Source organism: Camponotus floridanus, unplaced genomic scaffold (assembly GCF_003227725.1).
Source record: "Camponotus floridanus strain SB8 unplaced genomic scaffold, Cflo_v7.5 scaffold18, whole genome shotgun sequence".
Lineage (NCBI taxonomy): Eukaryota > Metazoa > Arthropoda > Insecta > Hymenoptera > Formicidae > Camponotus > Camponotus floridanus.
In genome coordinates, this window is record NW_020229303.1 from 498,402 (window position 1) to 523,778 (window position 25,377).

General features: G+C 37.5%; 1 protein-coding gene across 4 annotated transcripts in view; it reads left to right on the plus strand.

Annotated features, from left to right (window-relative positions):
- The window catches only part of LOC105255483 (putative polypeptide N-acetylgalactosaminyltransferase 9), a 195,327-nt gene that overhangs the window by 117,492 nt on the left and 52,458 nt on the right, over positions 1-25,377 (plus strand). For all 4 annotated transcript variants that reach the window (XM_011264780.3, XM_011264782.3, XM_025407548.1 and 1 more), the window contains 2 exons: positions 13,785-14,832; positions 18,228-18,426. In XM_011264780.3, coding sequence (XP_011263082.2) covers positions 14,574-14,832; positions 18,228-18,426 — 458 coding nt within the window. In that variant the 5' untranslated portion in view covers positions 13,785-14,573. The remainder of the gene's footprint in view (positions 1-13,784; positions 14,833-18,227; positions 18,427-25,377) is intronic.

The window sequence follows — 25,377 nt, forward strand, 5'->3', positions numbered from 1 at the left end:
TAATTGCACCGCATTAAATTTATTCTAGAATTAGAATAAATAGAATCGAAAGAAAGAAATAAATCGATAAACTGTGTATCCAAAATAGAAGTCAGTGATTGAGGTCATGAAATAAGTTGACGACATAATAAAATATACATGAGATATATTCTGTAAATGAATTTAAACTCAGAAGAGACAATATAATAGAGATAAATAAACAATGTTTTTATTTCTATTCTTTTCGTAAATTAATAATAATTTATAAGCAATTTCAAGATATTCTAAAAATAATTTTACGTAGTATTTTAAAAGTAATTTTACGTCATGATTAAAAAATATAGAAGGAATAATTTTATCGTTACACGATGACAACGAAGGCGGACAGAAATTAACAGCTTGTAGATGACACTTCTTACACCATAATTAAGGGTTTATTCAACAGCAAATCGTTTCTCGTCGAGATCGTCCGGGAGGTTTCGAGAGTTTTTACGAGATGTACGAACAGCAAAGTCGCGAGCTCGACTCCCGCAGACGAACGGCGAGAGACGGAAATGGAAAAGTTCTATTAACTGCTGCCGTTTTCTTGCCGCAGTATTCCTCGTGTTTATTTAAAAACTTTTCGAACTCCTTGCAAATTCACGACTAACGGCGCGTGTGCTACGTTCGCGTTTTCCGAGGAATCGCCCGAATATTTCTCGAAGCCCTCGAGGGAACATTCGCTACACCATTGTTTCGCACGGGTAATAAAGAGCGTAGGACGAGACGGAAGTTCTTGGGGGTGTACCTTCATCCGGATTAATTAATTATCCTTGGCCTCTTTTCGCTTCCCTCGCGGAAAAATGAACGATGGCGTGATGCAACGCGACAGGGTGAAAGGCATCTACCTTCTTCTTCCGCCTCTTTGTCGCATTTTTTTTTGTCAGGAATTGCGCGATTAATTTTTTAAGCATTATTGCATCGTTCATAAAGAGCCTGTTTAATATTTAAGTAATATCGGAAGAAATTTCTGTAAATTTTCTACACGGGAAATGGTATTGATATAATTAAACGCGAATTGTTTCTAAAATTTAATTGGACTCTGGCAAAATTATTTCGTGTTAGACTTTAAAGTATTTTAATTTTCCTTATCTTCTCCTTTTTTCTTTTATATCGTCGATATAATAAATTGCTTTTCCATCAATGCAAGACCTTCCAATGCGTAAATATTATTTAGTTAGCATTTAATCAAAAGGTTATGGAATTATAATTATTTATTTAAACAGTTTTTGCAATCTTGTGGCATCTTTTTGGAAAGACAATTAAAATAATCTAAAGGATACAATTCTTTCCCGAAGATTATATTTTTTGTCTTTCTTGTTTTTCCTTCCTTTTTCTCATCTTGTAAATGGTTTCCGTGCTATCATGCAGATACCAGACCCTACACAAACTCTAGAAGACTACAGAATCCTACAATGTGACTAGCGGGCTGTAAGTCGTTTCCCGACAAAAAGATCACTCGTTTTGTCTACTACTATCGTTCTTCTTTTGTCGCCTGCTCTTTCTTACGTTTCCTAAAATCGAGGTAATCCTTAATTCCAAGATCTTCGATATGCAAAGATCAGACTATTGTCTTCTCTTTCTGTCGCGCCCGCTTAATTAATATAGATTGTTTCATTTTAACTCGAATGTTGATATTATTTCTTTAGATTCTGATATTAAAATTGTTGGAGCTTCATCTATCAAGTGTTTTTAAAACAATTATTAAATATTTTTCAAATTACAGAAATGTTTCACAAATGATCTGATATGATTGAGTAAACTGTATTTTTAATTAATTGATTTTAAGAATTCATCTCTCTCTGAAACATTTTATTTATAGAATCTATATACCAGCTGTTCCGCAATCTAACGTTGTTAGAAGCTGATTGTGTTTACCTTTGTGCAAACACGTACGGTTGCGCGAACTTGTAGCACGATGTCAGATTTTTCTAGTGATTTTTTCGCGAACTAAACTATATAAAAAACTAGATGAGATTTTTGTTTGTAAAAGATTATTACCTTCACTGTCGACATTATGCGCGGCCTGTCAATATCTCAGCCGAAAAAGGGAAAAAACCGTTTTATAGATGATGCAAATTGAGTTTTAGCTATCTAAATTATACATCGTCGCTTTCCTCTCATATCTTTGCTCTAAAAAAATGACTGGTATCACTTTTAACTTTAATGCGAGCGTAATTCATTTTGTTAAATCAGCAAAATGAGATCACTATGCTGGATTCCAATTTATTAATGCGATATTTTTAATAAGCTTAAATACATTACTGATGTTAAACTACTGATAGAAGCTTCTCAATTTTTTGTGCATATTAAAATTTAATGAGCAGTATGCATGTGTGCGGTCGCATTTAAATTATTAATCTTCTCGAAGAAAAACGTGCGAAAGAACAGGAGAGATGATAATATATTAATAGAAAGATTTAAATTCTGTTAAAAGCTCGGAAATTGTAGAGCGGATAACTTAAACGAAAAAGGACAGAAAATTAGAGGAGATAGATGAATATGCGAGGAACAAAAACATGTCCATCAAGATGATGAAATTTTATGATGCACGTATGTGAGACCTGTTAAAATGTATATTTTTCTAGTTGCAGGACAAATATTACATTGATTGACGTATATATATTTGCGCAATTTTCTCGATTTAACGCTTTCTTTTCCGTTCGACGACACGAGCGATCTCCGTTTCTCGTTTGACTCGTATAAAGTCATCTCTGCAGCATCGTCGTGCCTTCTGTGTACGTTAAGTCATGCGGATCTGACAGGCGCGTTGCGGAATTACAGCGTATTGCCCGAGGGTACCGCGCTATGGAATCTACCCGACACACACCCTCCCCCGCCTCCCTCCACTCGCTCATCCCTCCCCGTATGTAAACAGCAGATTCTTCGCTCTCCTCGTTTTTCCACTCCCTCGCAGAACGTCAGGGTAACAATGGTCGCGCGGACGCGCGTATCAGAGCGGAAAGACGCGTGTATAACGCCCTGTCGGGAATGCAATCTTGACATAACAGCACCACCACGTGTACTGCATTTTTCCAGCTTACACTCTCCTCATCCGCGCACGAAGATGAGACAAAGCGACGAAGCCTCTAATGCAAAAAATTGCCCAGACAATGCACGGGGAAATATTTACTCTTGGCACTTGCGCCGAGTTATTTTTACGAAAAATTGTCTCTTTTTTCCGCCAACTTTATTTCGTTACACTCCACATGTGAATAATTCAATTCGTCTTTGATTTCGCGCTTCGCTCCGCGATTCGATATTCCGCCGTGACGCATTGGCAAGGTGCGTAAACCAATTTCGACGATCCCGATGATGGTCCGTGACTCGGCGAATAAAACATGTGCGTGCGCCACATGAGCGACCGTGTGCGCTCTAAATTTATTCCATTTCTAATTCCACCAGCGCGGCATTAGGGTATATATCTCGATGCTGCCGCCACAATATTTCATCTGGAACGTAGGGTCTCGCAAAGGGAGCTCGCCGTGATTCGCGCGACGACTCGAAATCCTCTCCGGTCCTTCGTCCTGCTCCAGTTTACTTGAGTTTGCTCAACGGAACGTCGTGATTCGCGCGCGCGTTTTCGCGAACCGCAACTCGTCACAGGGTGTGTGGGTCACTCGGTTACAAGAACCACGAGCGGAACATTTGGCCGGGACGAGCACAGTTGAGAACTCTCGAACGCGGTGCAAATTCGGGCTCACCGACTGCACCGGGTCGACGTGTATTTTCGGGGAGACGTGACCGGGCTGCGCCGAGCGTTTCCTTTTCCGCGGAAAATCGGACTGTATACTCTGCTGGCGTTTTAGAGAACCTGCATACTCGCAATCGCGGCTTTTAACGCTACGGTTCCGAGCTGTTTTCACGTACAAGAGTTTTAAATGGCTACTCATTGTCAGTGAATTTCTGAAGTCGAAATCTGAACAGAGGTAGAGGATAATACAAGAGTATTTGACAGAATTTTAATGCCAATGTGATAAATTTAAAGATACAAAAGAGATGCGATTTAATTTCTTTTTTTTTAAGGATGTTTTGTATGTAGAATTTTAGCAAAAAGTAGCTGAAAATCAATATTGATGAAAATATTCACTTTTGTGTATTTTGAGTAAGAAATTGTGTAGAATATTACAATTTGATCTTGATTTGAAATCTGAACATTCAATAGAGCATAATACAATCTGAGTATTTGACAGAATTTTAATGTCAATGTGATATAAATTTAAAGATACAAAAGAGGTGCGATTTAATTTCTTTTCTTTTTTTTTAAGGATGTTTTGTATGTACAATTCCAGCAAAAAGTAACTGAAAATCAATATTGATGAATATCCACTTTTGGTGTATTTTGAGTATGAGAAATTGTGTGGAATATTACAATTTGGTCTTAGCTACAGTGCAGAGATGTATTTTTTAATATTTATTGCGTTTTTAGTTTTTACTGAAATATTCCGAATTTTGTTAATCGAATGATTCACTTTTAATATTATTTGACCAAATATTTCCTCTGTATCTAAACTTTAGCAAATTTTAAACAAATTCTGAATATTATTTCCATGTGTTTTTGTCATTTGAATCGACGTGATTACACATTTCCCATAAGAACACATGTTAATTCGGTGCAAATTAAAATCCTTACAACTTGCGAACGCTTTAGTGAATCGATTAAAAAAACTGTACTAAAGATTCTAAACATATGTAAGGACATTCTGTACAATTTTCATTGAATTCTCAATATTTTGAAAATGGATACAAAACACCCTTAAATTTCAACGACACTTTTTTGGCATCGAAAATGATTAACCTGACTCTAGCCATTGCAGGGAACCACTTTATTTTCGTACGTGACACGCGTGATATGAGAATAATGTCGGTACCGCTGATATCAGAACGGACCTGATGCAAAGCGCACCTGTCTCTATACGAGACACTGATCTATGCGCGTTAATTAAAAGGCGCTTTATCCCGCGTGCATGGCAGCTGTGTAAACGCCATATTTCCACGTCAATCGTTTGACCGCACACACTATAGTTACATGCGCATGTACATAAATCTAACGACGAGGAACGTCGAATGGTCCACCGCAATGAAACGTGGACGCGATGTTCGCTCCGATGTCGTCTTCGAATCACGTCTGTTACTCCGGTCTCGCTGGTAATCAAACGGACTTGCTTCTCGAGCTCGAGCCACTTTGCGCGAATGTACGCGACTCGATTGATATCCGTTTCTCATTCGATCTCGCGAGCGATTCGGGAAACGATCGCTCCGTGACTGACGCGAAATTTCCTCGGCGGAAAAATGAGAAAAGAATACGGGAATAATATTGCGGGCCGCAGAACCGTCTCGTCTATTTCGGTCCCCGGATTCGGCGAGGCACGTCGCGCAAAGTGTCAATCGAAGCTGATATCCTTCGCTGGCAGCGGCATCCTTGGAGTTTCTCTTTTCGGAAAAAGTGACAATTTCTCTCGATGATATCGAACGTTCTCCTCCTACGTTCATTCTCCTTTTGCTGGCGTCCGTCAGCATGGATATTCAATGACAGTTCTCGAAGAGGGGAACGATCTCGCTTCTTCGATCTCTTCTCCCGAGAAACTTGGCGTCTCGCGGAGATGTTAATGACCCATCGAGACCCATCGTTCCTCAATCTCCGCCTCTCGTCGAGCGTAAAACGCTCGTATCCCGTCGAGAGACGCATATCGCGCGCGCGTTGAATTCGCGTGCCTCTTGATTTACGACGCATGCCTCGCGAACCGCGTATCGATTCCCTCATTCATAAACATTCCACGTAGAATCGCGGCGTAGAATGCCGTCGTTCTGCACACACCGTGCGCGCCATTAATTGCAGCGTGCCAATAAATACAGGACGCGTCTCTCTCACGGTGTCTGAATCGCTCGCGATTCCGCAAAGCGCGCTGCGACCTCTCACCGGCAGCGGTTTCCTTTGGCGTTTGTGCGCGCGACTCGTCGAGCATCGGCGTTAATTCGATGAAAATTAATTAGTATCGGCCTCGAGGTGCTCCGGTCCTGTGAAATCGAGCGCGAATCGTCCCACGGGCGAGAATTTGATTAGCCGCGCGGGAGCGTCGCGCTCGACAGAGTCGAACTGAATTTCCATCGAACCGCGAAATTCATCGCCGAGACGCTACCTATCGATTTTCTGCTTTTCCGAAGGCTATATTTTCTTTTACGTACCAAGTATGAGAGATCCCTCAAGTTTGTATTATATTATAATCGAGAAGGGAGGAGAACAATGCATGTATACTTTTCTCTGCAAGAGAATCTTTTATTCTTTCATCAACAATTTACTATCAAATTTATAAACTATCTTAATATCTAGTCAATTAATCAAAGGTTCGTTGGAAATAATGTAATCGATCAAAACTAGCTAATTTTTGTTTATTTGTCACGACATTTCGATCATATGGTTGTGGTCCTTTTCAAATATATAAGAGATCAAATAATAGATATAAATCATAGTTTAGCGAACTCGGCAAGTCACATTTGTAAGATCATTACGCCCTACTAAATTTGAAATCGAGAGATAAAAACGATGGTCGAAACGTCAACAAATAAATAAAAAAATTTTTGGCTAGTTTTGGTCGATTACATTGTTTCCAACGAACCTTTGAATTTGAGTATCATTTGAAACTTGTCCTAATCACATCGATAATAAACGGTGGACATCTAGAAAAAAGAGAAACGCGATAATTAATAAAATATTATCGCCTGAATTTTAATTGCAATAAAATTTAAAGCATACAAGTCTAAGCATGTTCGGACATTACTCCTGAACTTATGGACGATCGATCGCGGAAATCCAGGCCACGATTCCTCATAATCGGTTGTAAGGCGACCACGAGGCGTCCCGGTGGACTGAAAAATCGTTAGCACTTTTTCCCCGACCGCCATTAGCACGGAATTACGATAGCGCGTCGACAGGTTCATAAGGGTCCCGAGTCACGTAATGATTTCTTGCGGCCTCTGATGGCCTCGTGACCTCTGACCCGACGAAATAGGCACGCGTGACTCCTCACGCATCGCGCCCAAAACCTGCTTCGCTCAAGTGATGTATGGGTATCGAAATCGAAGGATATTCGCTCGTGGTAAGCGATCATTTGTCATGAAATCAAACATGGTCTGGGGGTAGCAGCACGAGTTATTTCGCTTCGTTTAAATGAAATAACAATTAGCAAAGCTCGATTAGCTTGCCGCGCAAATTTTTCATACGTTAATATTTCCCCATGAATTGTTTGATCGTTGAATTATTAATGGTCGGCTTATCAACGTCGATTAATTTTCGACCTTAATTCAACTGATGTTTTCCTTCCTTTTCAAGTCCAGTTAGAAATGAAGAAAAACAACTGAAAAATAGTTTCGAAATACTACGGTATTATAAATCGTACCAAGTTCTTTGTGTATCGTAGGTAGAATTTCACAGTTTAATATTAATTTGCCGGTTTAAAAGCGAATCAATCATAGTCACGCACATGTGTTCGCTCTTTATCGAATCATAATTTTAAAATCATAATCATATATCCTTTCGCAAATCAGCATCCGTCACTAAAGCGTATAGATTATACGGCATTTAGTTGCGCGCGGTAGATTCCGTGTCTATTTTCTTTATTGAGGATATTATTTTAATGATGTACTACTTTATAAGATCGCCGAGATTTCCACTCGTAACGCGACGATTCGAGAAAGGAAAAGGCAGCCGCAAATCGGCACGAAAGATGGAGCAAACTAGGAGGATGGTATCGGACAATATTCCCCTCTCCCCCCCTCCCCTTTTCTCCCCAAAGAATGTGCTCGTTTGGCGGAAGTCCAATCTGCACGCCCGAAACGTCCATTACTCCATTAGCGGTTACCGTGTTAACTCTTTATTGCTCCAACATTCTCCATTGTCGAGATAGTGGTACAGCAAGAAAAGCAGGAAGGGGTTAATGTGCACATTTCCTTAAGATTACCGTGCTTTGGTACCAGTTCGCATAGTCCTATAATACTACATATGACACGTGTGACGCGCGCTCTCACGCTTATGCAATTCATGCGTTATCAGGTCTATTCACCGGTACTTTTTACGCCATCGTCTTATGGTGTATGTATGTCACAACGCGATTAAATGAAAAAAAAAACTTGCCTTTTACGATGAGATACATAGATTAGAGACAAGTGCATTTTATCTCTTCATTAGCAGCTAGTAATCTGGAACTGTAACGTTTTACTTGAAAATATTTGTGAAATTTTTTTATGCCACCATTAGAAAAAATAAGAATTGATAGTAATATATTTTTTCACTCTAATCTCTGTGTTAATTATTAAAATAAAATGTTGTAAAACATTTTAGAACATTTTATTTTAATAATTATTTTAATAATTATTTTAATAATTATTTTAATAATTATTTTAATAATACGCATGACTTGCGCATTCATAGCGTTTTTCTTCAACTATTAATAAAGGATTGATGGCTACAAAAACAATATTCCATTTGTACCTGTTATTTTTTTCGTCTAGTGTTCTTCAATAATTTTTCCAATTATTTGTTACATTCAGAAAACACGTAAATGTGTGCAACACTCTACGAGTTTTATTATATTGTTTCGCAAAACATTGTGTTTTTATAACGATGTAACTTTTTTTCGCAAGTAATGAAAGAATATTGTTCTTTCTTTTGATGATTGAAAGCTCGCAAAGGTGATCCGTGATACGGCGCAATTATTTTCCTGATTATCAGATCGCGACACGTGGTCGTTTCCGGCGACGCAATTTCGTGCACCGTCGAGCTCGGAAAATTTCTTCGCCGTCGAATATGTTCCTTTCGCCGTGCGGCGAGACGTGCAAGCAGATCCTACACTGAGTTTTGCATAATATATGAAGTGATGCATCTTAAGGATGTATAACGGCGGTAACGTTCATGCAAATTTCCATCGCTAAGCGGCGCGGAACGGAATTTCAAATTTTCGCTTTAACGAAATTTTAACCATGAACGTTAATTCTGTATTTGTAAATCAACGTGATTTTAGACATTTAAATCTGGCTGGATGCTTGGAAAAATTGGAACGTTAAATTATCAAGTTTATCATTTAATTAAAGTGTCGCCTTCAGACACGATAACGTTTTAAATAGCCGTTCCCATTCACGAGATATATTTCTGCGCACAATGTGGATTAATTTAACGCTATTAATAGGTTAGTTAAACAGAGAGGAGACAAGATTTTTCTCGTTTGGTTATTTAATTATACCAGAATACGCTTTTGCGCTAAGTTTTTAAAACATTTTAATATAATTGCTACCACTAGCAATATAAATATGCTCCTTGCTTGTCAAAAATAGCGTAATAATTAATGTAATTATCATTTGCAATGATACATCTTTATTAGGGGTTGTTCACTTCGTGCGTGTTCCAAATAAATGTAAATAGACCAGATAAATGGATATGACTGAATAACGCCCAAAAGCTGTACCTGAGATATATCTCTCTCTTCCAATTCGTTCGATTTCTCTTATTCCGGATACAGGAATCGGTTTGAGGACTCATGCAGATTTGAAATCCTTCCCGTGATTCTTTTCCCTTGTATATCCCGAGCTCGCACGATATCGCCGCGAGGGATTTCGGTCGACTTATTTTCCTAGTCCACGACGCATGGCGAACTAGAATGCCGGTTTCTGTTGTCTATCCATATTCTCCGTTGTCCGCGAATATCCTTGCTTGTGCCCGTGTCTCACGTGTCCGCGTCTCTCGACTCTCCTTCTCATTTTTCTCTCGAGCGCATAGAGAAATATTTAAAGATGTCGCATGCTCCGAAGTTTGTCAGCGCGAAAATAACGCGGTTTTTTTTTATATTTTTACGAGCCTGAAAAATTGTCGATTTTATCCACCTCAACTCGCGCCGAAAGAGGAAATTTTAGAATGCATTTAAATGCTTTTAGCGAGGATCCAAAATTCCATTATTATGCCGCCATTAACGGCCGATATTTGATTAATCGAATTCGCATTTCGCGATGGGCTGTCGGGGATATTATTCGGCAAACAATTCTGTATAGGACTTGAACTCTGATAAATTATTCGATATGTTTATCTTTGAGAGAACGCGAACTCATTATTATTATTAGTAAATTGCTAGAGAAACGAAATAAAGGAAGAAAAAATAACGTTAGGCGTGTAAAAAGGGCAAGGAAATATTATTTCGCTGAGAGGGAAAAAAGTATGTTTGGATAAAAAGACTCGAAGGTGAATCGAGGGATGAGGAGGGGGACTCGAGGTAACTCGAGGGATGAGGAGGGGGACTCGAGGTGACTCGAGTGAAAAAGAAGCTTATCATTGTGCCTAACTATCTAATACTGTCGTCAGTTTGATCTCGTCACGTCGTGTATGTCCTGTCGATATTATCGAACGTGATTGGCACCCCTTTCCTCCAACATTTCTCCGACGTTTCTCGCCTTTCTATCCTCTAAGCGATTCATTTAACGACGGACAAAGAATACAGCCATTGTGCTCTCGTTTCATGTCGGTGGTAGACCCGTAGCGAAAATAGAACCTAACCCAAATAAACAGTGACACGCGAGCTCGATGTTAACCTGAGCACCAGCTCGGTGTAACTTGGTTTAACACGAAAGGGCGATGGCGCTTGCGGCAAAATTTACGAAAGCAGGCTCTTACAAACGATGAATACACTCTTTCTCTTCTACTTCGTTTAGCCATCTGACATCGTCTCGACACCCCCGATTACAAGGTAAACACATTTCACTCACTAATCTCTCATCTAACTCTCTTATATCGTATATACGAAAAAATGCGTTTACGAAAGAGGAGACATTTTTTATTTTGGTGGGATATTATATGTTTGTGCCCTGCGATATTTGTACAAAAAGCGATACATTTGATAAAAACGATACAGTATGAATCTAGAAAAGAAAACAAGAAGCCTATTTTTTAGTCTGAAAAATATTTCAATTTTGAGCAACACACGGTACAATATTATTTTTCCTCTTTTAACGTTTTGCTTCAAGACTTCATTTAATTTCTCGTTACAATATTGTAGCTTTTTCTTTTCAAAACTCCACAGTAAATTAAATTTGTGCTTTCTGCAAAACCTTATACATTATTTTTACATCGCGATTGTTTCTTTTTGTCGTTCTAGTTGTGTAGTTTACTCTCTGTTACGCGTTTAACTTTAATCCAACAATCTCTTACTTTCGGCGTTCGCCAAATGACTTTTTTTTTGAGATCCTGGGATACGGTTCATTCCACGACAAAATATATCGCATCTCCGACTCTTACCTTTTTCTACTGCCGCGACGGGAGATGCCACACTTATGCTACTTACAGTATATTTACTGCCGGATCGTAAAGGATCATAAAGGAGAGGAAAAAGGAGGTTTTTCAGAACGATACATCGACCGGTATTTTAGAGACGAGGAGAGCAGTAAACTCTTTTACGGAAAAGTGTCCCCGATAGTAACGACCACTAAAAAGCGACCATGCCACTTCGCCACGTACGTTCTAGCAAAGCCAGAGAGCCAGACTACTTTCGCACTAACGTTTCTCCAGCGCGCACAATGCTTTCGTACACGTGTCTACTCGAGACAACGTTCTCTCGACTCGTTGGAAATGGAAGGCCCCTCTCAGAAAGATAGTATAATCCGCAGAGTTCTCTTATATTGTACCGTCGAAGGTTTCTCAGCGAGATTGTTCTTCGGAGATCTCTCAATTCTGATCTTTGCTTACGAAAAGTTAAATTACTACCTAACCTTCGGGATGTGTTTTCGCCCCTCAATCTTACCTCGAAGCGCACAATTTTATTCTGTCGATACGAAAAATTCCATCAAAATTTAAAAACGAATTTTTTTTTATTTACATTTATATTTATATTTATATTTATTGATTACGTGTGTGATTATATTGAATCAAGCTTACGTTTTCTTCTTTCGTCGCGAGCGATGTTATGCGTAAAACAATGATACAGATGCAATTTGGCGAACATCAGGATATTCAATCTCCCGATATGTAAAAAGCTGGCTTAACTGCACTTCTCCTGTCATGACATCCGTCTCGATGCATCGCTCCGATCGATCCGATAAAACGTCCTCGCGATACGGTTACGGTTGAAACGCGAAACGGTAAAACGTGCATGTACCACGTCTTTCTCCGCCTATGAATAGTGAAATGTCTCGGCGAGGGCGGCTGAAAGGAGCGCGAGCGAGGGTGCTTTACTCGCTCCTCTCCTTCGCGGGGGTGCTTTTCTCGCGTCTCTCCCGTCTCGAATCTTTCGAGGGGCCTTTTCATCGTTATGCCAGCAATCTCCGGTTCTTTCGAATGCAACCCTCGATTTCCCGATACGAGCAGATACGAGCAACTTTGCACAATCTGCGAGATTGCGTGCACGCGACGACGGCCAACTTTTCCATGGGGCGATGCATTGAGCATAATGCAATGGTCGCACGTCCACTTATCTGTGCCCAATCGCACTCGCCACGTCGGAAGTATGATTATCTCGTTTCGTAATAGGTCCGATGAAAATGGCGGATAATCGTCCATCGATCTTATCGCGATTCAATTTAATTTATTCGCGACAATTCATTTCTCTCTGCGATATTTATTTCCACGACGAAGTACCGTCTGTCTGATAGCGTCTGATGGAGTCTTTCGGATATCTAAGATATCGATATCGTCAATTACATCTATATACGTCTTAATGTCGTTGACAAATATGCTGTCGTGTGGCCGAAAGTTCCTAATTTCCTAATTTAATACAAAGTTAATAAGGCCCCGAGACGCGCGTATTTTCCAATTACTTGGTGCCGGGTTACTCGCAAGAACATATTTTATATACACACGTTGAACTCTGGATTATAGATCGTTTAACGAGCGCGCAACTTTACGATCATTCTCTTAATTGAGAAATTCTCAAGTCGATCGTATTTTCAGATTATCTCTTATCATATAACACCGTCTGGCGAGATAAGTAAATTGTAAGACGTATTTCAAAGATGTAAAGATTATATTTGTAATTAAAAAAAACACGAGAGCTGTCACATTTTTATTTCCACTTGTTGTAAACAAAAATACTTTTATTTATTCATTTACTTAATATCGCATCAATAATTATAATCGATAATTAATATCGGATAATCTTTATTTTATTGGAGACGCTGGATTTAGTAAATTGCTTGAACCAAGTCTGTTAGACTGATCACTGAATAAGAATGCGAAATATATTGCAGATACTTGTTATCGTGTCAATTGTGAAAGTTTCTTATTTTGAAAATTTAAAAAGTCGATAATTGTGAAAGCAAAACTTGTATTCCGTTCATGATGTTAACCAATATGTCGAAAATCGCTATTCAAATAATAATTTTATAACGATTCTAATATTATTTAGATATTAGATTCTAATATTAGATTCTAATATTACTTAGATATTTAATTAAAATACTTATTTATAAGTTAGTTAAACTCATTATGAAATTTATTACCGTAAATTGTAAGGGATTAAATATTAATACGTGACATAACAGAGAGTGCATGTAGTGTGTGTATATGTTTATTATCCTAAAATATTTTGAATTTATTAAATGATTAAATAAATTTCATTAAATATTTCTAAGAGATAATTTTAAATAAATAAATTTAAATAAATAAATGCAGCTTTCTTGTTATTCGGATATTTTTAATTTTATTTAATTGTAGTCTTCTTTATATTATATATTATATATATATTATTCGACTATATTTATCTTCCTAATATCGATTATCACTTTATGATTTACAGATATAAAATGCGGTGATGAAAACATTCAACCTGGAAATATACATATCGCATCGATACATATGTGGATTATTATTGAAAAGACTGTAATCATATCCAGTCTGCGAATGCTATAATCCGTATTAATATACAAATTTTTACGACGTTCTGTGTTGGAAGCAAACGACGAAAATAAATGTGACACATATCGAATCAGAAAACGTATCAGATTATAAAAGTCGGCGAATGCCTGCAACGTTATATATCTCAAACTACTACAAAATTAAATGCGTATAATTTATCGATATATTTTATCACATCTCTCGCGTGAAATACATGGTTACGATATCGAGGCATCAACTTTAGATAATAATTTTATCGAAACGGACGATGTGACGCATATACGCTCACAGATGGTTACGGGAGATATTACACGTCAGTGAGAATTTATCCGAACTTATAGTATAAAATATTGTTCGCCGAGGAGAAGAGGACGTATCCGCGAAGATTTCTAGCGCGATTACTCGTGAAAGGGAAGCGCCGTTTCCCACATCGATCTTCTCCCTCCACTCAGACGTTTAATTAGCGTCCTCGATCGCGTAGAAAGGAGAAACTGATCTGGACCTTTCGGCGTCATTCGGCGAGTCGGTCGGTGGAAGAAGATTGCGGAGAGGACGAGAGGATGATGCTGCTGAGGTAACACGACATTTCGAGGCCGCACGAGAAGCACGATAATCGCAGGGCGCAGGACGAGGGTGTCGGTAATCGCAGCGGGCGCACAAAGGGAGGATCGAGGAGCAGCGGCGATAGGAGATGGGCTTTCCCAGGAGAAGGTCGTTGTGGCTGAAGGTGGCGGTGTTGGCGACCGCCGTGTGGGTGACCGTCTGTTTCCTGCTCTACACCGAGGATCGGGCGGCCGCCGTTCAGGGGTTGGCGCCGTCGGGCGTCGCGATGCCGCCGCAGCAAGCGGCGAACGGCTTTGTGCCGCCCGCGGCGCCCTTCAGAAAAGAGACGCCCGGCAACGTGCTCAGCAACAGGGCGAAGATCAAGGATCAGGCCGGACCGGAGCAAGGTAATTTAAGCACCAGTGTTTTTTCCTTACTCTTTCTCTTCATTCTTTTTGTTTATCGTCAATTTATCGGAATTAATTTTAATTAGGAAATAATTGTAATATCGGAAATGATATTAATTTTTCTCGATTCTGCGAGAATAAAAAATATCTATTTCCGAAAAAGAAAATATGGAGAATATTAATATAAGGATTTCTCTCTTGTATCTGAAAATCAGAGAATTCTCGTGGAATTTTATTAAAATTGCCCCCTTTGGTAATTTTGCTCTTATTGGAAACTTATGGTTGGTAATCCGCTGACGTTGTGTGAATCGTGCATTTAAAATATATATATTAATATATGTATCAATAGCTTCATTTCATCTTTTGTCAATGTAATATAGGTATAATGTAAATGTCACATGAATCAAAATCCTGTTAGGACGGCTTAATAGGTTGACATTTCACGCGAATCGTATGTTTAAAATATATTATAGATAATATACCTCTATTTAATTCAATATCTTAACACAATATTAATAATAACAATACATACAACAATACATTCTTTATTGCAATTTTTAATGAAAAAATGGAAATGTAATAAAAGTAAAAAATATTGATTTTACGAAAACTATTCGGTTTTTTTTCAGTACATTTTTAAATTTCTTGAAATTTAACTCGGTTTTTTTTTCTCTATAAAAATGAAAAACATTAAGAAACATGTATAATAAAAAAGAAAGATATATTAAGAAGTTTTTATCAATTTTTTTACCTTAAATTTTGCGCAAAAATATCTTGGAAATTAAGAAATTTTGAAGGAATATTTTTACAAAATTTAAATGGACGTTCGTAATAAATTAAATTAATAATATCTTTTAACGCGAAAGACACATTTATATGTAGCACATTTAATTTTCTTATTGTGAAACACTATTTTCGCGTGAAAATTATTATTTTGATCTGTTTAAATTTGACGTGAAAGGTGCGTCGTTTTTATTTTTTTTTTCAGAGAAACATAGAATATTTCTCTGAAATAATATTTCTGCATGAAAATTATTTTGAAAATCTTTCTATTTCTTTTTTTCAAAAATTTTCATAAAGATTGTATGTAATATTAATAATTCTTTATTTCAAGAAGATCTTTTGTCAATGTATAGATATACTATAAATGGCTACATGAATCAAGTCTGTTAGGAAACGGCTTAATAGGCTGACACCCCTCGCGGATTAGGTGCGAGTTAGGTCTTAATAAGCTGATAGATGTTCCTTGTGGAATGTATGGTCTGTGCATGAATCATATCGAGAATGTTAAGTTAGTTCGCGAGCCACCTGTGGCTCAACGTGTTCGACATTTCGAGATGGTTTTTTAAGCATTAATCATTACAGATTTATCTATTTCTAATATTAATCAATTCGATTTATCGCAATATTAATGAGGAATTTCAAATGGAAAAGTTTTATTTATTTTAACAACTTTAAAATATTTTCGGAGAGAAATATTATTTTTAAATTGTTTTGTTACAGATTTGTATAAATTTTATCCAAGTAATTAATACATTTTTATACAAGACACTGTACTTGTTGACAACTTTATTTATGAAAACAATTTAAGAAGAATATTTGAAATATAAAGATATGTCGATTTAAGATTAATTTATCTTTTGAGAAAAACTCTAATTTTTACGCGCGTTTTGTTTAAAATTCCTTTTAGCTCGAAACGCTTATATCGGTTTGCACTTTTCGATACGTATTAATTAATTAAATTTAACTGGACCTAGGAATAAAAGCAAACCTCGTGCAGGAAGAATATAGAGCGGGAATGCGACTGTGGAGAATTCCCAAAGACGAAAGTTGCTTCTCTCCCGGCGCCGCCACGGGCGCAATAAGGAACCCTTGATAGTTCATCCCGCCTTATTGCCAGACGCGAAGTACGAATAGGGCTCTCATAGTACATGGATCATCCCGGCGATATTGTGGGTGTTTCACGCTGGCGCGCAACGCGATATACCGGGAAGGTCGCTTGTCTGTGAGCGAGAATCTCTTGAGTGATGAACCCAGACGTCTCGCTGCTGATGCCTCTTATGATCTCGCGTTTCCAGGGAGGTTCACGTACTCGCGCGCGCGCGCGCGCGGAACGACGTGTTAATGAATTTAAATACCTCCGTGCGAGAGGGTCGGGGAAAATGAACGAGACGCGCTTCATCTTGCATGAAAGAGACTGCGGCGGGGTCGTTTTTCCAAGAAAAGCTCGTGTTTGGCGTAGCTGGAACGGGGTGGCGGCCGTGATACACGACGCGAGTTTCACCGTCGAACTTGGCGGGCCGGGTCGCGACACTAAAGCAATTTGTCGTTCTCTTTATTGCCGCATCGTACACACCGGGGCCCAACTTTGTCGACCGGGATAAAATTATTTTCGGGACAAGCGAGCGAGGGCGACCGAGCGGATCGGGCGCGCGCCAACCATATCGCGTACTTACCCCCCCGGCTTTAGGAACGCTATGCCGCGGCAATATGGCTCCGGCAAATAAAACCGGAGTTTATGCGAGAAAGCTCTTAGAAGGCGTATACCTTGGCACGGTATGTCCCGGCCGGATGTGCTGAAAATTCAATTTCCGATTCCCTTTTTCTACCCGACGTCGCCGACTCGTTCCTCCTTACGTTGACGTTAAGCACCGGGCTTGCCTCGCTTGGGACAAAGCGAGAGGTGAAACGAGATTAGCTGAGACTAGACCGGAATGCAATCGGGGAAAATATGAACGGAACAACTAGTTTGGCATGACTCGCTACATCGCTCCATTTACTTCTCATCAAACGCGCGTATAATATTTTTCGTAATTAAGTAACGGTTTTCTAATCTCAATTAAGAATTTGTTCTCTCTAAGGTTTCTTTGCCACATAAATCCGCATTTATACAATCTATTGATCTTTACAACATAATAAGATATTTTTATGAATAGGATAATATGTTGATTCGATGTTAATTTTTCCTATCGTTTAATCAGAAAAAATCAAGAATTTTAATTCTAGAATCTTAATTCTAAGTTCTTTTCAAAAGAATAAATTGAATGAAAAGAGGAAAAAAAATAGAAAAAAGATTTGCTTATAAAAATAAAAAAAATTAAAAGATAAATTAATTTTCAAACGTTGCTTGAATAATGATAAATATTGTGTGTCTCTCTTAAAAATCAATATAAATTTAAATAAAACATTTTACAAAATTTTAGCTAAACAATGAAAGCCGCATAAATTATAGCACTATAGTAATTAGAATCATTTCTTTATAAAACCGTTTGTAACTTAATTACAACTAATTCGAAAGCGAATTCGATGGAAACGATTTGTTTGTTTCATTATAATCAATTTATTTACTAATATTCTCTTATTAGCGATCTCTTTAATAATCCTAAATTCTATAGGTGATGGAGTACTGGCTGTGCCACGAGATCCGGACGCCCTTGCACCTGGCGAGATGGGCAGGCCCGTGATACTACCGACCAACATGTCCGTGCAGACCAAAAAGCTGGTGGACGATGGCTGGCTCAATAATGCATTTAATCAATATGCCAGCGATCTCATCTCCGTGCACAGATCCTTGCCAGATCCACGTGACCAGTGGTGAGTTCTATTCACGTCATTTTGGCTTGCAATAATTTGTTGGAATTAATTGCTTGCTGCTATTTATAAGATATTATTATTTTTCCATAAAAAAATAATATCTTCATCGTAATGATATCTCATGTAACGACATGTTATTATAATAAGATCGAGTATAAAGATGGAATTTTGCAATTTTTACCGCAAACTAAAGAATACACCCTGAAGACACGCGGTTTATTACGGTAGAGAGACGGGATCCAGACCTCTTCATCCAGTATGACATTTGCCATACGAGAAAACGAGAAATATAGCGATGCAAAGTGAACATAAAAAATGCGCGTTTAAACATAACGAATATCCTTAGGATACGTTATATCTGATATGAGAGGGATACGTCGGTCCCCGGAGTATCAGGGCAGAGTAGCAGCCAACGGCATTTTGCCGATCGAAGCGGATAGTCCGCGGTAATGCATCGGAAAATCGTAAATAGTCGTAAATGTTCCGTGTCATTTTCTTTTACTGCAGATATGGCGGCATCATAACGCGGTCGTTGATAAAACATCGTGAATTGGAAGTCGCGACATCGAGCTACCTGTCTTTATCCGATCCTCCTTCGATTCTTTCCTTCTCGAAAAAGCATGTCACATCGCGAGAGTGATCCGACGTAAATACCTTAAAAACGAATCGCGAAAAGCCATACATTATCACGTATATTAAGAGTGATTTTCAGCTGTTACTTTTCTTTCTGCGAGAAATTCACGGAGAGACGCTGGCGGGAAATCCGGCTACAAATAGAATTGTATTTACATGTTTGCAATATCATAACATGAAATTGTTTAAGAGAAAGATTGTTTTCTGCATTTGTAACTTATTAACTTGTATATAAAATAATCAAATGTTGTTCGGAAGATGATATCTTATATTCGAATTCTCTTCCGAGAACTTGTCATATCTTTATTTCTTTCTCTCTAAAGAAAATCATGGTTCGTCTCGTCCTACTTTTGAATAAAATATAATTTATATATTTCATATATAAATTACATATTATATATTTTTGCGTATTTAATAATAATTAATATATTTATCAATTTATCGCAATTCTAAGAATAGAAGGATCAATTATATATAGCATCATTGATTTACATGGTTGCGATACTGGATGTAACTCTTAATAGGATTTCTGTTAGATGTCGATATCACATGTACGATCGGAAATTACGTTTCTCTTTATTCTTGCATTTCGTCATAGCAAAGTGGAATCTATTCAAGCGCAACGCATACAATCATGAAGGATATTAAAATCGGCTTTTGTGGGAAACGTTTCATCCGAGGCAACTACTGTATGAAGGGATGCTCCTGAATAAAATATGCAACGATGTTACGCGCGAGGAGCGTCTCTGAAGTAATATTATAACGCAATGCCTCATGCAATTTGCATTGGGCCATTATTTTAATTACGACGCCAAGTTAAACGCGCTGCTATTATATGTAAACATTTTCCTCGAACGAAGAAGTACAAACCTCACTAATGCATACATATATATATATATATATATATATACATTTATATATATATATATATATATATATATATATATATACAGGATCTACCAAAAGTGTGGAAACCCCTAAATATCTCGGAAAATATACGTTTTACAGAAAAGTGTTTCCAACAAAAGTTGTAGGGTTTAAGAAGATCTATATACTGATTCTATCAGTTTGACCTTGGATGGCGTCGTCAAGGTCAGGTCAAGGTCACATTGACTTTTTTAAATGACACCCCCTACATTTGATTGCATATTCTTATAGCTTAATTCAAGAGCTTTCCAAAACACTATAATAATGTTCATTTTTATTAAGTACTTTGCGAGTTATGAGGGTTGAAATAATTTCTTAATTTTACATAAACCATAAAATATCTAGTAAACCATTCATTTTTCGATTATCTTACCTTCATACTTTTATGTACAAATTAATGAGAGGAATCAATTGGTGTAAAGAAAACACATAGTTGTTTCTAAGAAAAAATATGTAATTTGCAATAAACAATTCCATATTTTTTCTTAAAAACAACTGTATGTTTTCTTTACACCAATTGATTCCTTTCATTATTTTGTACATAAAAGTATGAAGGTAAGATAATCGAAAAATGAATGGTTTACTAGATATTTTATAGTTTATGTAAAATTAAGAAATTATTTCAACCCTCATAACTCGCAAAGTACTTAATAAAAATGAACATTATTATAGTGTTTTGGAAAGCTCTTGAATTAAGCTATAAGAATATGCAATCAAATGTAGGGGGTGTCATTTAAAAAAGTCAATGTGACCTTGACCTGACCTTGACGACGCCATCCAAGGTCAAACTGATAGAATCAGTATATAGATCTTCTTAAACCCTACAACTTTTGTTGGAAACACTTTTCTGTAAAACGTATATTTTCCGAGATATTTAGGGGTTTCCACACTTTTGGTAGACCCTGTATATAAACGTATATGTTGTATGTACGCTCAAACTATGCTAATGACTCGCTATTCCGAATTCTTGTTAACGTTGCAAATTATTTTCCGTCTACGTCGCAAATACAATTTCGCGGAGAACGTCCACCCGCTTGCGCCACGTTTACTACGGCTACGTGTTGTTTAATTAATTGCGCTGTGCCTAATTTGTTGCGCGAGTTGACCATAATAGTGCACGGTGAAAAGAGCGCGGGCGACCGTAGTTCAGAAATTTAATCATCGGAAAACGCGTTCTCGGAAATTAATATATTGCCGTACCTTGTCGTCGTCTTTATGCCGCACGAGACTTCTAAAATATACTTCCATTTAGAACATTTCATTTATATTTCATCAAATGTCCCGTCTTTTCTTTTATCTCGCGTGTTCGATATTCTCTTTCCCCGGGCGCAGAAATATAATATATTCACGAGAGAAATTAAATAAATATCGTTTAAATGTAATATTATATTACACGAAAATGATACGTTTATTATTACATATCTGGGCCGCTATTAAAATTATAAAATATCGGATAATCTTATTTGTATACGTGACGAATATATTTTTCGTTTATCCTCGTTGTTTTCAAACAAAGTTTAGCGGGAATTTCTAATTGCGCGAATCAAGAGCAAATCGATAATTCTACCGCGATCCATCGTAGATCGACGTGATTTACTCGAGTAGGGCCGTAACTGTAGGGTCTGCGGTACGTCCGAAATATGTTGCGTGGCGACCGTAAATTTTCGCTAAAACTTCGTCCCGGCGGCATCGGGGCGTCGGGCCGACCGCGGCAGCGAATTAACCCCATGAATATTAATTACAATTTACATGATATTAACCGACATTATCAGGACAGGTGGGCAAACTTCGTGGGTGCCTGTTGTTACTGACACACCGCGAGTTGCGTCCGTAACTAACGGCTTGGATAAAGGTGCCACCACACCGACGCAGGTGCGCTGTATGATGGCGCTTACAAACAGGTGTCCCTGATTTAGAGCCACGAGGATTGCTCGGGGAGAATCGGCGAACCACGTTGATATCATACGAGGCGATTACGGGACATTCTGGAATTGCGATGAAAGCGCTCGAAATCATAATTCCACTATTAAATCATCATGCAAATATATATCCAAGTATCGTATAATTGTATATCGTATAATTGCATATAATCGTATATAAATATGCGTTGTATATTATTTATTATTGTTTACGTAGCTTATCGCTTTATTAAAGTACGGGAATAAAATGCAACCCCCGCCTGAATCAATATACGTACTGTTTTATACAGCCCATGAATTGATCACAAAGAAAAGACGATGAAATAAACGTTTATCCAATTAACCGGCAACAAAGAATAATCATTTAATTTCGTATTCGTAGTGTACTCGTTTATGCGCTTGCAAAATACACGTGTCTCTAATTTTAACGCAACTTTGCGCTTGTGCAATTTTCTTGTCAAATATTTCCTTTTCAGTGAACGCGTGACACGAATAATTGCCACGGGCTCTTTTACAAAACGAAATGTAGATATTGCTTTTATCATTTGAACATACGTTTTACTGTACTTGAAAAAAAAAAAAATCTATTTCCGCGACTAAAAAAATATATTTCCGACAACTTAAACGGTTAATACTGGATTTTATTGAATTAGCGATCACGGAGTCGAAATAATTAGCGATTACGATCGCGTAGTTAACAAAGGTACATGCATTGGTGATTATTAATTAATAATTTAAATACCCAAGGGCGCCTGCAATTGCCGCGGTGGACTAATCATTTAAAGTGGTCGTTACATATAGTGGTCTTCCGCCACGATACATGTGAATTTTTTTGAATATTCAATTAAACGACCTTCAACAGCTCGCCGAATAACAGAGGACCACGTCGCATAACGAATGGTTTAATTAATTTTACAACCGATATATAATAAAACTATCGTACAAAAAAATATTCCAATTCCATGAAAAACTAAAATTATCGAGGGAGATACGTACGGAAAAAAAAATCAATAAATTTTGACGATGTATAAACCTTTGTTTCGCCTGATCTTTGATATGCAATATTAGAGATGGAAGAATAACTATATATTTATTTGTAAAATCGATGTAAATTCTTTCATAATTTGATTAATAGGACTGCCTGATATAATATTATACTTTGACAAATATATTTTGATGAGAAATAAATCTCGATATTAAATGGAAGAAATTCTCGGATAACATCATTCAACAAGTCGAAGATTGATTCTCAGATTCGAAGATAAACGGAGATGCTTCAGATGACATTCCGACGCGAAGAACGAAAAGATCAATGCTATTTTCCGTGACGATAAGAAGTATGAAATGAGATAAAAGGTCGCTTTCTGCGGTTTTTCCACCCAACCTGGTAGCTCTGCCCCGCGGGCAGAGCTCCGCGGAAATAGAAATTTAAATATGCAAATGGCGAAACGTTCGGTTTAATAAGCTGCTTCTTCAGCGACTGTGAAATTCGCTTGTGAGGACTTTGCTTAATTATCACGTTACCAAACAGTGAGAACTATCTTTGTGTTTTGAGGATTTAATTTTTCATAAATTGTTATATCTAGATATTTCCGGTCTTTTTGTACAACGGTAATTACTTCCGATAGAGAAAAATATTTATTTATATAAATATACGTTAATCTTTTAAAAATTCGATAATTAAATTCATTAAATAAATGAATGCATTTAAAAAGCAATTATATATTTTCTGTAATGTTAAAATTACTGTTAATTTATTTACTTGTTAAGGTTAAAATTATGATTAATTTATATTTGTACATATTACACAAAATTATTTTTAGATAATTACCTAGTATTAATATTAACCCGTTAATATTAACTTTACAAGATAATTCTATCAAGTATTAATTATCGGTATTAATGTGACGAGTATCCGGGACTGCTTAATTCACGATGATAACGTGTAAATTATGACATACAAGTATTTTATACCATCTTTCATCTGGCGGCAATTAAGTCTTAATCTCTTTAATCTCCGAAATGAATTTACGGTGAAAATTTGAGTTTTTCACCCGTTAATTTCCTGCAGGCAGCAATGGCGGTCCGTTTCTCATTAGCCGAAAAGTTTTCTTGTCTAGGGTATACCTCCTTTCGAAACGTCGAAAGGACGAGAGAAAATTGGCGATGTCGTTCTCTTAGTTAGATAAAAGAAAGAAAAGAGAGTGGAAAGAAACGATATCTAGCGAGAGTTTAACGAGGACTTATGAGCAACGCAGTTTGCTACCTGCCAGCAGTTTCTCAGAGGAAGCTCGCGCTGTTGAAGCTGACAGCTTATTGTCATGTCGTTTATTGGAAAACATAAATCGATATGCTGCATTGTACGTAATTTGATATTATATTTCGAAATATATATAAATGCGATTCTCATATTTTACACGAAATTTCAGGACAGAATTAATTTTCTGCGACTTCATCTGTTGTTCGATTAAACACGATTATTATTATATAAAACTCTTGAAAATCCTTCATTTTGTTAAAAATCTGTTGAAATCGCTATTTTTTCTCGCGATGAACGGGAGAAAGCGGATGTTCGTATTATCAGATTTGTTACACGATTACCGCGATCGATACGCTCGTTCTTTATTCTTTCTCGTCGTCTGGAAAAAAGCGCGTCCGGAGCAAACACATCGTAATGCGATTCCAGCGAGGTGTCGGCCACGTAGGTAGGAACGCGTGCAAGGGATAATGAAAAAATATGTGCCGGGTTCCGGCTTGGTTTCGCCGCTTGATTTCCGTATTCGCGGAGCGGGTTAACGCGAGGCGCCAATATTTTTCAATTACGAGTCGGCCCGGCTTTATTTAGTTTACTTGCCAGCTCGCACACGAGCCCGCACTTAGATTAGATTAGGCAGCTGTTTTTAAACGCGCCGCGAGAGATTTCATCTCCCTGCGAATGCAACAAATAGCGATTGATTCTGTTCGGCGAATAAAATCGGCTTTCGATACGTGCTCGGATAACGTCCAAAGAAACGATCCCATTAGCTTTCGTCGCTTGTCAGATCGAGAAACAATGGCTCGTATTTGTTTGATTTTAGCTTCGACGATTTCCCAGAATTATCTTTTTATAATGTACGAAAATATGCATTAGATTAATAATTGTGCTCCAATTAATTGCAAGAGTGCAAATTATTTATCAATTTATCCTTCAGAAATGAAATCTTATATTGTTTCAACATGTATAAATTTTGAAGATTTTCTATTGTGTTAAAAAACATTAATATCAGTCTCTCTAAAATTCGAATTGACAAGATTAAAATTAATGGACACATCAATCAATTGAATAATTCGCTCTTGAATCGCTATAATAAATTAAACATGTACAATGCGTATACAAACACGCAGGGCTTGGAAGAGTCATTTGCAAGGCGGAAGAGAAATTCGCGAACGTCCCCGTTTCCGATGCATCATTCCCCGACCGGAAGGAATAAGT